At 39.3% G+C, this 15834-nt stretch overlaps 1 protein-coding gene across 3 annotated transcripts; it reads right to left on the bottom strand.

Annotated features, from left to right (window-relative positions):
- Nucleotides 1-1340: 1340 nt before the first annotated feature.
- Nucleotides 1341-15549, bottom strand: Cks30A (Cyclin-dependent kinase subunit 30A). 3 transcript variants are annotated; one of them, XM_076198714.1, is made up of 4 exons: nt 15492-15549; nt 8443-8526; nt 5052-5179; nt 1341-3338 (listed from the first exon to the last, which is right to left on the bottom strand). In XM_076198714.1, the coding sequence occupies exons 2-4, from the start codon at nt 8499-8501 to the stop codon at nt 3256-3258; spliced, it is 270 nt and encodes an 89-aa protein (XP_076054829.1). In that variant the 5' UTR covers nt 8502-8526; nt 15492-15549; the 3' UTR covers nt 1341-3255. The 3 variants fall into 3 exon arrangements, with proteins under 3 accessions (XP_076054829.1, XP_076054828.1, XP_076054830.1); XM_076198713.1 differs by lacking the exon at nt 15492-15549 and adding an exon at nt 14602-14752; XM_076198715.1 differs by lacking the exon at nt 15492-15549 and adding an exon at nt 14280-14427.
- Between the last annotated feature and the right edge of the window lie 285 nt (nt 15550-15834).

The following is a 15834-nucleotide window of genomic DNA, read 5'->3' as shown; positions in this document are numbered from 1 at the left end:
AAATGTCGTGTTTATCAAACTGCACCCCACCAACTTATGAGGCACTATTGATTGCAATATCAGATCCTTTTTGAAAAACAGTTTTGCCGTCAATTGAGTGCAGCCTCCGCTAGCAGACCCAGGGTGCGCACGTCCTGTGTAATAGTCCTTCATAGTCCTTGATATATAAAAAGAGGGTAGTTTGAGGGTTCGGTATCAGTATTAGGGACAGTATGAGACATAGGAGTGAACAAGTACAAGGGGTGTAGGAGAGAAAGAATGGAAAAAAAAATTGGGACTTTAGTTCGAAAGGTCCAGAGGTGGCACCCAGGTCTCTCTTTGCTTAATCTTCTGGCTGTGAAAAGGTGAGCCCCTTAAGGGGTGCATGGCATATACAACACCCAGTGCCAAAACACAACATTCACAAGAGTAACTGATGCTACTCCTGCATTTGCCTTACCCTAGCACAAGGTAACATATATATATATGTGACATCCCCTTTAGGGGAGAACATTGAAGTGAAGCCTTAAAAGTTAGATGATCTTCAAGAGAGCCACAAGACTAAAAACTGCCCATCTGTCACATGGTTAATTGTACAATACTATGCTGGTCCACAGATGTTTGAGAGCAATGTAGCCATTGTATGATCTTTGCATGCATCAAGGTGAAGTTGGTGCATAACAGTTCTGCATTTCTACATAACTTACGGTACTCTGTTCATGAAATTAAATATTGGCAAGCACATGGGATATCAAGTGCACTCTTGTGTCTGTCAAGAAGACTAACTAAATGCATTTCATCGGGTGAAAGGATGTTGTTGTTGTCATTCCCTACACTATCTGGCTGAGCAATCTGTAAAGGGATGTCATATCCCATGGTTGCAGGATACCTCGAGTATTGGGCTTATGGATGCTCTGTCCCATATTGTTATCACCCTATTACATTATATCCAAGACAAATACTGTGGCACATTTAATTAGTTGGCTTAAAACCTCAGGATCCCAAACACAGGATCAAGAAGGCCAGTTACTGTCACCAGCTGGACCCATATATCTCTTAATAAAATAAATCTGTTGCCACTGAATGACTGGAGGGGGATAACTGGTTGCAAACCATAAATTTGATTGTCAAAGGAAATGCATCCAGAGGGAAAGACATAGGGAGTTTTGCAAAGCAATCTTATGGGTATTGAAACTGCCATCAAATAAAAAGACTGCATGTTTCAATACTGTCAATAGTATTCAAATGGTTTGTATTGTACATCACTACATAGAAATAGTCTACCAAATTTCATTAGGTTGAACTGAATATTTTGACAACCTTGTGGACAACTTCTGGACCCCAAGATCATGAAAACTGCATTTAATTGTTTCATTTTATTGTGAAATAACCAACATAATTGTATGGCTATTTACCATTTCTTTTAACAAAATAATTTCATCCAATACAAAGGGAACTTTATGGGGGAGGGGGGAAAAAATCCTTTGGAAGGTGACCTTGCAAACCTTAATCACATATCAGTTAGGTCCACATTGATTTAACCCAAAATATGTACTCCCACTTACATATCCATAATGATACATAATCTATTATCATTCAAGGGAAAAATACATGCAGCATTAGAAAACAACCTAACATTACTTATTACTAATTCATGCGAGGAAATTTGTTTGTGATGTCACACTTCATCTTTACCATATACTGAATCAATTCAGAATATTTAAACATATATATCTCTTACTGTAATACCGAAGTTGTTTTCTCAATGCTCTCCATTGTCGAGGAAACATAAAGTGGTAAAAAATATATAAAATCTCTATTTGTAGCATTCTAAGACAATTTTTATTCTTACCATATGTCTTTAGACCAATGACAGGTACCTGCGTGCAGTGGTCCTGCAAGATGGACAGTAAAGATGCCCATTTTCAAAACTTGTTAACCCAGTCACCTTCATTTGGAGGTGCAGCCCTGAGGGGCTGGCACTCAGTCTCTGTACTGAGCCCGAGATTTTGCTTTCTTAACTTCAACTGTATTTTTCAATTTTTTCATCACAGCTTGTGACCAACAACTGCTCCTTTCTTCCTACCATTTTCAGCCAGTAATATAGAAAAGTCCCACATTGATAGAACAACAACAGTCCTAAGTTTCTTCCTGGAGAGATTTGTGGGAGGTTCCGAGGACCATTGCCAGCCACCGTGAAGCTGTGGATTTTCCACTTAGTGAAACTCGAGGCTACAGCTGAATTTATATTGAATCAGAATTTACCTTTTTGTTGCTATTCTTTATGACAGTAATGTCAAACTTTTGAACTAATCAGATGTAGCAAACTTAAGTCAAAGTCAGTATCTATACACAGCAGAACCCCAAGATAAAATACAAAGAATTTCTTCTTCAAAAACAGACTTGTGTTGCCTTGCAGAGGAATGTTTCAAATCAAATATCTTGTTACACTGCCTCACTTTTTGGCATGCTTTACCCCTTTAAGCCTTGAGGTCTCCCAACACCATATAACACTGCCTGGCCTCAGCCACATTATAATTTTTAAACACTAGGCTTCATGGGGTAAACTAGCCTTCTCCAATACACTTTAACTATCTACTGACCAACAGGTACAAATCAAAGCTTTAATCACTATTACACCATTCTTGTGCTTTTTGGTAAACAATTAAAGAAAGAAAAAACATATATATATATATATATACATATATAGAGAATGAATTCCCCTTCTCCATGAAACACAGACTGAAGCAAACATGTGAGAAAGTAGTGTAACTGTCATTAGAGGTTCTCTAATATGTGACCCTGTCTTTGGAATATGGGAGTTTGTGTGCAACAGCTATCATCTATTTGACCTACCTTGATGACAATTTACAATCTTGAAGAATCAAGTCTTAAAAAATAATGATAATTCAGAATGAAAACATACATCATCACAATGAAATGCAAATTCAAAGATATAAATCATGTCCTAACTTTTCAGCAATCTAAAAAGAATAACATCCCCATTAAGTTCTTTAAAGAAACAATACAAGTGTGGCCTTCAGAGAGTAGTACCTGTTGGTTAATTCCAACTACAATAATTATGAAGTCTATATTTCTATTCATTTACAACTTTAAAATGTGATGATATATGCAAAGCAAATCACTAATCCTTTGTGTACATGCTACTGGAAGTACCAGGAAGATATCCTTAACTGTAGATACAGCTTCTTTTATTAAAACACGCAAAAGGCCTCTTCATCTTAGCATTCTTGTTATGATTTCTATGGAAGAACCTCAGTTGCTGTTTGATACTAATGCTGTGTTGTCCACATTAGTTGAATACCCTTTAGGGCGTCTAAACAGCAGAATATGTGGTTCTGGAAAAAAAATATATATATGTTCAAATATTTACCTTCACTCAGTTTTACTCTCCCCAACAATGATAATCACATCAACCTAACCTAACCATCAAGAGTAAACAATATAACCTTTAAACCAATGGCAAGAAAAGGATGGTATTAGTTTACACATCTCATTCTTCTCTTCCATCAGTTATTTTCATGGCACATATCACTACCAAAATCAAAGCCCCCTTCTCCTTTACATTCAGTAACTGCACACAATCTTTTAATTCTAAGGTACCTTCCCATACCACATCTACCAAACTCCACAAAAAACATTAAAGTGTAACAATACTATTTATATACCAAGGGCCTTTTCCTTGCAGCCAAGTTAAGGCACACACCCACTCCCACCCATTCCACTCCCATCCACCATCCCGGCTTCCCCTGAGGTTGTTTTTCCATTTATATTTAGCAACTACACACAATCTATTAATTCTAAGGTACATTCCCATACCACATCTATCAAATTCTAGAAAAAACATTGAAGTGTAACAATATAACAATATATCAAGAGCATCTTCTCCCTTATAGCCAAATAAAATATACACCCACTCCCATCCACTGCCATTTTTCTCGAGGTTATTTTTCCTGAATGTGGTTATTTCAAGATAACCACATGTTAGATGCAGAATTGCAAAAGTCTGAACTATCGCTAGAATGGGTACAGAAGTGGTTAATCAAGGAGCACTAGTGTCTGTTTCCCTATAGCCTACTCAAAATAACTGTACTTGAGAAGTTACCTGCAATTTCCACAATATATATAATGACAAAGAAATGGCTCCACACCACTACAGACAACAACCCAAAGTTACTTTTCCAAGAGATCTATGGGGTGGCTCAAACACTATTTGCTAGGTGCTATAGGGTTGCATGTTTCCAATCAGAAAAACCTAAGACATACACAATAATGATTCTGTTTAATGTCATAAACTCCCCCTATCATGAGGATATGATGGTGCCCCTTTACAGCAGAATTTGTAGTGTGGAATTTTATGAACCATGCCCTTGGTCCAACTTGTTTACAGCAGGATTCAAATTGCTGTCACTTCAACCTCTACTGCAAGTAGCAATGCTCTTAACCTGCTTCCCCCTTACAAGTAGGGTGGCCGGCCAAGTCACAAGTATACAACTACATCAATCCAAAATCCACTTGTTGCCCCTTCCATCTCAGAAACTCATGGATGCTCCCCCATGACACACACAGACACTACTTGTAACATGACAGAGTATGTCAACATGGGCTCCACAGCTGGAGCTGGTTTGCAACTACTACTTCATTATATGGTAACCATTCTCCTTCATCTTCTCAAAAGATTTATGGAGCAAACATGAAGAACTTCCCTTTACAACCACTTTCCATTCATTCCTACCTTTTACTCTCTCTCTTCCTTGCTCAACAGACATTCCTCTTGCATTCCATGTCCCTTTTATCACATCCATCCATTTCATTCTTGGTCTTCTCCTAAAGTTCATTCCATCTATTTCTGCCTTCTGTACCCTGTTTGCTAATTTTTCTACTCATTCTTTCTATGTGCCCAAACTACCACAGCATCCTGACATACCTTATCTGACAGTTCCCTTTCCATTCCTGACTCTGCCTCACCTCCAAAAAAAAAAAAATTGAGTGACAACTACTATCATGATTATGCATAGCATCTATTGTTAAGGAAATCATATACAACTTACCTGGGCTATGTACCATGTAATGAACCCATCCTGGACTTTGCTGCACCCCAAGGTTGCGCCATTCTGTCTCTGTCATTAAGTGAGTCTTGGGCACCAGCTTGGCAATCTCACTTGGTAAGATCACATGTCTTTGAAAAAGCAGAAGTTTGATTAATAGACAGTGGGAAAAAAAAAAAAAAAAAAAAAAAAAAAAAATATATATATATATATATATATATACGGTATATCTAAATATATATACTGTATATATAAATATATAAATATATATATATAATATATATATATATATATATATATACCAATGGGCTTTCCCATGTTTGGGGTAGTAACTTCATAAGTTTTATGCAATCAATATTCTAATTATTTTAGTGATATCCTAAGAACCATGACCACAAACCATTCTTTTATGACTGGAAACTAATCCACATTGGAAAAATATATATATACCATCAACTTTTACAATCCCTCCTTTCTACTGCTCCCTCTCCCTCTTTTGCCACATGTATCAATGATGTGGATACATCAGTATCAGCATGTATCCCATCTAAAATTTGATCAATTAATCAACCCATTGCCCCTGGTCTCTCTTGCCTTCATGTAACCAGCAACAAACTCTGGGTGGGGGTCATAAGTCACTTAAACGAAGAGATATTGTATTGTCGTATTGGTGATTGTTAGTGGAGTATTGAAGTATGAGGTGTTCTGTGTCCTCTGTGTGGTGGTTACATGTGGGGTCAAGCCTATTCTGTGTCCTATTCTGAAGAGTGTATAAAAAAAAAAAAAAAAAATCTGATCCCAATCATTTTAGATACAGGAAGCTCAACCTGTGCAATATCTATGAGCAAAAGAAAAAATTCTGAATCCAAAGAAATTTTGTATTTATATTTTTTCACAGTTCCTTTAAAACTATTTTTACCTATACTGAAAATGATAACAATAGCAATAACAACTAAAAAGGATATCTTCACAGTGTGATCCATAGGATAACCCAGTGTCTGTGCCCAAATTCTTCAGGATTATGAGTCTCCAGCAAGAGCTAGGATACAGGATTGATTGAATCAGAGTGTATTTACCTATTTCATTTTTGGTCTAAAGATCATACCCCATCTGGAGGTATTGGCTGCATGTTATTGAGAGGTTAAAATCTGCTCAGTAGCATACAGCTGATACTTTAGGGCCTATATAGGGTGCCCCTATGGACAGAGCCACATCATTTTGTCTGTGATAGAGTAAATCTCTATTCATAGAGGAAGTATGCTACTTTATTATACTGCAACTGTCCCTCCATTATGCTGTCGCCCACTCTTAATACTATCCTGTACCACTTCTCTGAAAATACATTTCCTTTTTTGTCAAACCTTGTGGTAGGGGAAAAAGAATACTGCCACTTAGTGTCCCCACTTGAGTTGTAAAACTCAACAAAATGGGATGGGGGTAGGACTAGGCATACTTCTCTCTGTAGCCCCAAAGGGTGAGGAGGAAATTGGGGGTGGAAAAGGAGTTGGGAGATGGGGTTGATGAAAGAGTATTGGGATGGTTTGGACACATGGAAAGAATGAGTGAAGAAAGATTAGTAATAGAAATGTGGAAGGCAGAGGTGGATGGAGTGAACATGAGGGGGCAACCAAGAATGAGATGGGTGAGTTAAAATGGCATTGGGAAAGAGGAGGATGTCTGTTGAGGAACAGAGAAGACAGAAGATAGGGGTGAGTGGAGAATATTTGTACATGGATGATGCTGTGATGCATGAAGGGAGTGGGTGGGGGATGGGGGGGTTAGGGAGTATGTGTGAATGATAGTTTGATGCAGCCTGAAGGAATTTCTCCCCTTCTCTTTTTCTGCATGAGGGGACAAAGAGGGAGGTCACTGATTAAATGATGTGGCCTTGCTGTGGATGTGCTGCGTCTCACTGCCTTGCTTCTGACCCAGGACAGTGGGTGACATGCATGGATGTCCTGTCATCCAGGATGAACCACGAAAAAATGGAGGGAGGGATGGTAACTGGGAGTAGAGTATGTGGGAATGAAATGGGTGGGAATGGATTTATGTCTTTGACTTTGGTTACCTCCCTTGTAAGAGAAAAAATGCCCTTGGTATAGAGTATGGTATGGTATTTACTTAATTGTAGTATACAGGAAAGTACCAATACTTATTGGGTCCCATCTCCTATTTTCTAATAACATACCCAGACTTAAATTCATGTATGGTTCCAATTTAATCTATATCTTTGATTTCCAATTATCGTATTCATATATTCTTGCATTGTTTGAGCTCGGGCTATATCACCTAAGCTATTCCACATATTTACGCATCTATATGGAAAACCGTATTTCTTCACATCCTTTAGACATGTGGCCTTTCTTAATTTATTTCCATGACCTCTTTAAGCCCTCCCATCTTTAATCAGGAAATCTCTTCTATCAATACAACCCTATCTCCTTTAATGATCTGAATACTGTTATCATGTCACATGTAATGAACCCATGTGTGTGTGCGTGTGTATTTATATATAAAGTAATTGTTTCTTACCTTCTATTTTTAACAAGTTCCTTGAAGCAGATAAGAAATGCAAAATATCCAATGAATATAATTTTAGCATGACTGTCAATGCCTAAGCAATAAACTTTATACTTAAAATCAATGTGAAACATTTTCAACAACTTAGAACCTGAAAATAGTTATCTCCTGAGGGCTACATTGCACAAAAGCTCACACAATGTAAAGAGTGCATAATTAAACTTATTTCCTTAAGAATTAATGCAAATGTAAGATTGTGTTATGTAACTGTAATATTGCATTATGCAGCACACTCTGGAGTGTTGTCACCACAACTGCATGCCAATATCATACTTTTGTCACACTATAGTGTTTAAAAAATAGTACACAAACATTTCACAATGCAAATGAAAGACACATAAAGATCAGAGCTGGGTGCATTCTGCTTTAGTTTGGCCGCAGTTAGCACTCTGGACTGGCTAGTGAGGATGTTTAATGTGTGCCTAAGGAAGAGGAATGTGCTAAAGACTGGAGGAATGCTATTATGTTTCCACAACACAAAGGAAAAGGGGACTAATTTGAATGGAGTAACTTACAGGGATCAGTCTGTGTACATGGAAAAAGCACATACAAAGGTGTTCATTGAGAAGATTAGGAGGGAACAGATGGATTAATTACAAAAGAAAAGTGTAGGTACAGGAAAGGAAAAGAGTATATAGATCAAATTTTGTCTCAACACATGCATTGTAAATCTGTGCATAAAAAAAATGTATTTTGTTGTTATTAACTTACTGTTATTATTAATTATTTTGTTATTACTTATTGTTATTACTTGTTTATTACTAACCAAAATTCCAACTTTCATAATCTACTTATTTTCTGGTCTAATACTAACCTGTATTCATACTTTTCATCATAATACCGCTCTGAATAATGAATCTCATTTGGCTTCATCTTGACTTGAATCACGTTTCCCCTTCTGTAAAAAATTATCATAGTAATATTACATATGCATGATACTCAACAAAAAATCATTAGTATCCTGAAACAATATAACTAAGAAATTGTCCCCATCAAAGGATACACAATGGACCAATGACAGGTACCTAGTAGTAGTGGTTCTGCAACATAAATATAAAATAATCATCTCCTTATTGCTTATAATCATCTCCTTATTGCTTATAATCATCTCCTTATTGCTTATCTTCAAAACAGGTCAACAATGACCTCTACATGAAGGTGCAACCCCACCGGGGTTAACACTTGACTTATGCATGGGGCCCAAAATCTAAAACATTTCAATATTTCCTCCACCATTTTGTATAACAGTTGACGACTGTCAACTGCTCCCCTCTTCATAATACTACAAGCTGGTAACAGAAACCACATTTGACACTTTGGTGGGGATGGGCTTACATCATGGAGTAAATTTTGCAGCAGTGTTCTGACGTGACACTTATTCTATGTCTATTGTTGTATTTCTTGTATTTTAGATTTTGGTGTTAACACCATGGCCAGTCAGGGCACCATTCCCACATCTCTGCCTGAACTTCATATTGGAACTGGTCTACAATTGAGTTCATTGCCACTCCTTGTGAGGTTGGGCCATATGGGATTGGAGACTCATCTGAGATGTTTTCTAGGAATTTGTCTAGCCTCCTCTTGAAAGCTTCTATGCTGACTCCCATTAGGCCCCTTATCTCTCTTGGGAGACAGATGGAGTCTGGGGCCAGCACAAATGAGGCTTTCCACCTGGATCTTCTTCAGTCACTTGGAGCAGCTCCTTATGGACCTTCTTACGCAGGTCCTGCAAAGCCTAGGATGGTGTCGCCCTTTGATACTACCTCCTTCTTTAAGTGATAGGTTTGGTGCTGTACCCTTCAGGACTTTCCAGACTTAAATCACTATATAGTACTCTGCATCTCTGCAGTGAGTAGAGCTTGAGGATTTTAAGCCTTTCCCAGTAATTCTGGGAGTCCCTGACTAATCCTCCTTGTGAATACCCTCTGGACCTGTTCAAGCTCTTGTACCTCCCTGACTTTGTTGGGAGACCATAGCTGAGATACATACTCCAGCTTCAACACTACCAAAATTTCCACAGAAGTAGCTAGTGCTTATGCTTCCTAATTTTAAAGGTTCAGTGGATCCACCCACTCATTTTATAAGCAACACTAGTGATATGGGTTATATGTGCTCTGAGGCCACAATCATCACTCATTCACACCCCCAGGTCTCTGTTTTCTTTGTTTTTATTTCCTCTGGACCCACTGTGCACTGGTACTCTTTTAGATTTTCCCTTGGCCCATATCTTATTAGTTCAAATTTCTTGTTAAACACCATGTTGTTTTGACTTGACCACTTGTATACTGCCTCCAGGTCTTTTCTGTAATCTTTTGGAATCCTCTCTGGCTGCAATTTCCTGAGAGATCCTGGTATCATCCGGAAATGAGGATACTTTGAATGTTCTTACCTCCTGGTCTATGTCACTTATAATGACCACAAAGAGAAGTGGACCAAGTACTGATCCCTGTGGAACTCAACTAATTACCAATGAACTTTTTGACTGGGTTCCATCCACTATTACTTTTCTGTTTTCTGTCACTTAGGAATTCATAGAGCCATATTCTCAATTTTCCAGTGATGCCTATATTTTTCACTTCTAGGAGGTGCTAAGATGGGAGGGAAGGTGGAGGGGTGTGGAGTGTTTTCAGGGATGGAATGGGTGGGAATGATTTTATGCCTTTTCCTTTTTGGCTACCTCCCTAGTAAGGGGGAAAAAGCCTTGGTATATGTATGTATGTATGTGTAGCAGCATCCCATGGTCTACCTTATCAAATGCTTTAGTGAAGTCTAGGTAGACCATCTCGATGTTTCTTCTGCTGCTCACATTCTGTATACTGTTGTCATAGTGATTTAGGTGTTGGGAAAGGCCCCACCCTCTATATAAAGTTCACTATGCTCTTCCTAACTACACTCTCTAGCACTTTTACATGGTGTGAGGTGAAACACACGGGTCTGTAGTTGGTTGGAAGACCTCATGAACCACCTTTAAAGATGGGGGTGATTAGTCCTTCTGGATCACCTGAAGAATTGTCACCGCAGACTTCTATGGGGTAATAATTCTTCAGGTGGGCTATTCTGGGGTGACAATTCTTCAGGTGGGCTATCCTAGGGTGATGATGCCTAACTTAACCTAACTTCTCCTAATCTAACTTAGCCTAACCTAATCTAACAACCTAAATGTGGTGACAATTCTTCAGGTGTTGTTGGATGGGGTGACAATTCTTCAAATGAGCTACCCTGGGGTGATGATTTTTCAGAGGAACGTTCTGGGGTGACAATTCTTCAGGTGATTCATCCTTCTTTCAGTTTTGTTGGTATGACTCCCTTGTTCAGTGATTCTCTCCAGAGTAGATAGATTGGAGTAACTAATATATGTTTACATTATTTATGCTAACACATTCTCCCATCATCTCACTCTTAACCATCATCACTGCCTTATATATAATTCACAAGAGTTTTTATGAGAGTAGTAGAGCTTGTGTCAGGATTAGATATGGAGAGAGTGAGTGGTTCGAGGTAAAGGTGGGACTTCGTCAAGGATACGTTATGTCGCCCTGGCTGTTCAACTTATACATGGATGGGGTAGTGCAAGAGGTAAATGTAAGGGTAGTGGGTCAGGGATTGGAGATGGTTAAAAAAAATGGAGAAAAGTGGGAGGTGAGCCAGCTGTTGTTTGCGGATGACACTGCGCTTGTGGCAGGATCGGAGGAGGGATTGAGGAAGTTGGTGACAGAGTTTGGCAGAGTGTGTTAGAAGAAAGCTGAAGATAAATGTGGGTAAAAGTAAGGTGATGAGATGTACAAGGGGTGAAAGTGGCAGTAGTCTGGAAGTGAGCATTAAATACGGTGCCGCACACGTAGGCGTCATGGACTTAGATCTCGGTGGCAGCAGCCAATGCCAGCCGTACGACGTGTCGTAATAATACTCGCATCATAAAATATAGTCACCGCTTATATCGATCGTTCTCTCTTCACCCGTGAATTTTGATAATCATAGAAAATGCGATTACAAAAGAATTAGAAAGAATGTCATTATGGAGGGGCGACTACAATAAATATAATCAAGACACCGATATGGCAGCCTCGCGAATACACTCGCTCCCCATGACGCCTACTATGCGGCACCGTATGGAAGGGGTTAAGGGTGAAAGACTGGAGGAAGGGGATAGTTTTAGATACTTGGGTGCAAATGTGGCAGGAAAAGGTGGAGTGAAGGTGGAGGTAGAATGTAGATTGAGAGAAGCGAGTAAATGCCTTGGTGGATTGAAGAGTGTAATGAGGAATAGACATTTGGGAATGGATGCTAAGAGGAGACTATATGAAGGAGTAATTGTGCCAACAGCACTGTATGGGGCAGAAACATGGAACATAAGAGAGGAAGAGAGAAGGAGTTTGAATGTGTTTGAGATGAGGTGTCTGAGAAGTATGATGGGGGTTACTAGGCTAGATAGAGTGAGAAATGAGGAGGTGAGGAGGAGAATAGGGGTGGAAAGGGGGTTGGGAGATAGGGTTGATGAAAGAGTATTAGGATGGTTTGGACACATGGAAAGAATGAGTGAAGAAAGACTAGTAAAAGAGGTATGGAAGGCAGATGTGGGGGGAGTGAACATGAAGGGACGTCCTAGGATGAGGTGGATGGATGGGGTGAAGGGGGCTATGGGGAAGAGGGGAATGTCTGTTGAGGAAGGACGGGAGAGGACAGAAGACAGGGGTGAATGGAGAATGGTTGTATATGGATGATGTTGTGATGCATGAGGTGGAATGGGTAGGGAGATGGGGGGTGAGGTAGTATGTGTGAGCCAATTTTGACGCAGCCCGAAGGGATTTCTCCTCGTCTTCTCCTTTATGCATGGGGGGACAGAGAGGGGGGGGGGTCACCGATTTAATGAAGCGGCCTTGCTGTGGATGTGCTGTGTCTTGCGACACTGCTTCTGACCCAGGGCAGTGGACAAGGTGCAGGGATGACCCGTCATCCAGGAGGTGCTAAGATGAGAGGGAGGGTGGAGGGGTGTGGAGTGTATTCAGGGATGGAATGGGTGGGAATGATTTTATGCCTTTTCCTTTTTGGCTACCTCCCTTGTAAGGGGGAAAAAGCCTTGGTATATGTATGTATGTACTACTTCTCTTCAACATCTTACATTATCATATCAGATTCATGAAGTGTTCTTACTTGTCTTACTTGTTGTAACTTTGCATAGATCCATCATGGCCAGTCTGGGGACACGCCACTTCCACGCCTCTGCCCAATCTTCTTGTATTGGAGCTGATAAACAATTCTGTTGGATACAGCTCCCCTCAAGGTTTGGCCATGTGGGGCTGGAGGCTCGTCTGGTATGTTGGACAAGAACTTGTCCAGCCTCCTCTTGAAAACTTCAGTGCTGACACCTGACAGGTCTCGGATGTCCCTCGGGAAACAGACGAAGAGCCTGGGGCCAATGCTATTGAAGCGCTCAGCCTGGATTGTCCTGATCCTCTGAGGGCCACTTATTAATGACCTTCTACAACAGGTTCTGCCAAACCTGGGGTGGTGTTGCCCTTTGATGCCCTCCCCTTCACTTTGTAATGGGTTTGGTACAGAGTCTTCAAGAATTTTCCTGGTGTAGATGATGCTATATCATTCCCATCATCTTTGTACGACAAAGAACCTGTGGTGTTTCAGCCTCTCCCAATAGTTCAGGGAATCTTTGTCCAGCTTCCTTGTGAAGATCCTTTGTGCCTGCTCCAATTCCTGTATCTCCTTTACTTTGTGGGGAGACCAAAGCTGACAGATGTACTCCATTCTTTATACTACATGGATTTTCTACAGAGGGATGTCCATATTTCTCCCCTTGCTCACATCATTCAATATCTTTGTGTGGTGACCTAGGAGTTTTGAGAGGCATGACCTCCCCTTTCGGAACCTGTGTTGCCCCAGATTTAACTGGTCAGTGCTCTCTAGAAATTTCGTCAGCAACTTACACCTTTGTACTGGTCTTCTAATATGTTACAAATAATGGCGTGATCATTCCATAAGCAATCTCCACCTTCAAGTCTTACCATCCAATGGTCCAAAAACCCATTCATGGATGACCTAGATGTCTATCCACTTCAAATTTACATCCTCATGCTGGGTGCCAACTCTTGTAGGCAACCCGGGTAATGAAAATGATGTGGCAGCTTGAAAGATGGTATTCATCCCTTTTGATGCCTTCACTCAATTGCCAGTAACAGTTCTTTGATTTGCTATGTTAAATACTTGGCATGTATGCTGTGAGCAACAATCATGAGAATTTAAACCATAGCTGTCTTCACATTGACATAATGCTTCAAAACAGCATTAGTATTCCCAAGAACAAGATATTCCTTCCCCACACAAAGCCAATAATTCTCCCATTTGCCAATGTCAGGCTACCCTTCCCATATCACACATACAGCTAGACTGCACATTTTATATAACATCTTGCAACATACACATATTATTGTCATTTACCCCCACCAAACAGCAATGTCAATGACTCTACACCAAATCTTGGACAATTAAACATCATTACATACATCATCTTTCCACAACTTTCTATGATAACATAGGACTATCAACAAAATTGTAAATACCTTCAACTAAACCAACATACGAAATATAAGATAGAGCATTATAGCGACGCAAGGTACAAAGATAGGAGAGCTTACTTACTTGTCTGGTTAAATACAGTCCATAACAACTAACATGATAAAAAGTACAAGTACTGGTAGTTCAATTCTCAACCTCATGTAATTCTGCCGTTTGTTAAGACTGTTATTTGAAAGAAAAAATTCTGTGACTTTCATCTCTCAAACTTCAACTACAAACGACTACTATCAATGGTCCTGGATATATGCTCTCCGTCATTAGTTTCCAATCCATTCACTCAACTACAGATATATGCCACATTTCCGAACTATGACACGGAATTTATACAACACTACTTTATTCTTTTAATTATATTCATCGGGAGAACAAATTGACATTAACTCACCTTAACACAAATTTCCGACTTCACAAAGCCGCTCTTTTTAAGTTTGTCTAGACATTCAGTGAATGACGCGCAGAAGCATGTTATTGTTTTTCTCCACACGAGGGATCAAAAGGAAATTAATGACAGCAGATTTTGTGCTGATTTCATATAGAGGAATTAATTTATTGAAAGTCCCCATACATTTAGTACAAAATTTATATTTAGATTAATATATTGAAAAGTTTAATCGATGTAAACAGGCTACACTGATGTACTGTACATCTTCCTCAGAATCCTACACCAGTTGATTAGCAACTTTTATTCCATATAGCTGACCAGTTGGGGATGCAGAAGAACACAGAAACAGAATATTCGTAAATATTAACAGGTGTTTGATCGGGAACCCACTTAAAATCATGTTACGTAATACATAATGCCTATTTTCACCGTATGACACCCCAAGCGCAAAACATGCTATTTTCACTGAATGGCTATGTTGTTATTAGTATTCGGTTATATTTAGTTGTATCAAATTTCAATGTATTTCGTACATGCTCGCCGAGATTTCCATAGTTTTGTAATCTTCCAACGACAGAGATACTGGTCCAGCATGGCTGTCAGAGTGATCTGACAACTCGTCCACGCAATTTTTTTTAGTGATATGTAGTTTTATCTAGGTTATATATTTTACCCACATTTTTACACATTAGGCCATATAATTAAGGGAATATTATGACAAGAATTTTATTTAATATACCATATAATTAAGGAAAAATATAACATACTTTAGTATATCACTTTATTACACATCACAACGAGTCACATGAAATACATATCACAGATGTGACATGGTTGAGTAGCTCAGTGAAACTGACATGATCTGATAAGGCAGGTTTATATACTGAACTCACCAACGTGAGGAATGCTTGAGCTATTTTTGAAAGCCATGTTGGAGCACATCTCAGGTCTGTTCCAGGTAGTTGGTGTGATAAACACGGAGTTGTGAAGCACAGCTGAGGTGTGATAAGCACCTTTTGATGCAAGTTGGAGTACACCTCTTTAGATATAAGGGATGTGTGATAAGGTTTTTTTTTGCATTATATATTGCTTCATATAATAGTAAAACATGTACAATATAGCATACATAGATTAAGAACAAATTCTGAAAGCTTTGTAGAAATCTTAGTTATCGATGAGATGACCACCCATGGACGAGTTGTCCAGGTTTGCAGTCTTGTGGATCAGTTGTCCTAG

Source organism: Oratosquilla oratoria, chromosome 15 (assembly GCF_046742065.1).
Source record: "Oratosquilla oratoria isolate Oo_2021 chromosome 15, ASM4674206v1, whole genome shotgun sequence".
NCBI classification, from domain to species: Eukaryota; Metazoa; Arthropoda; class Malacostraca; order Stomatopoda; family Squillidae; genus Oratosquilla; species Oratosquilla oratoria.
This window is presented reverse-complemented; position numbering and strand designations above follow the sequence as displayed.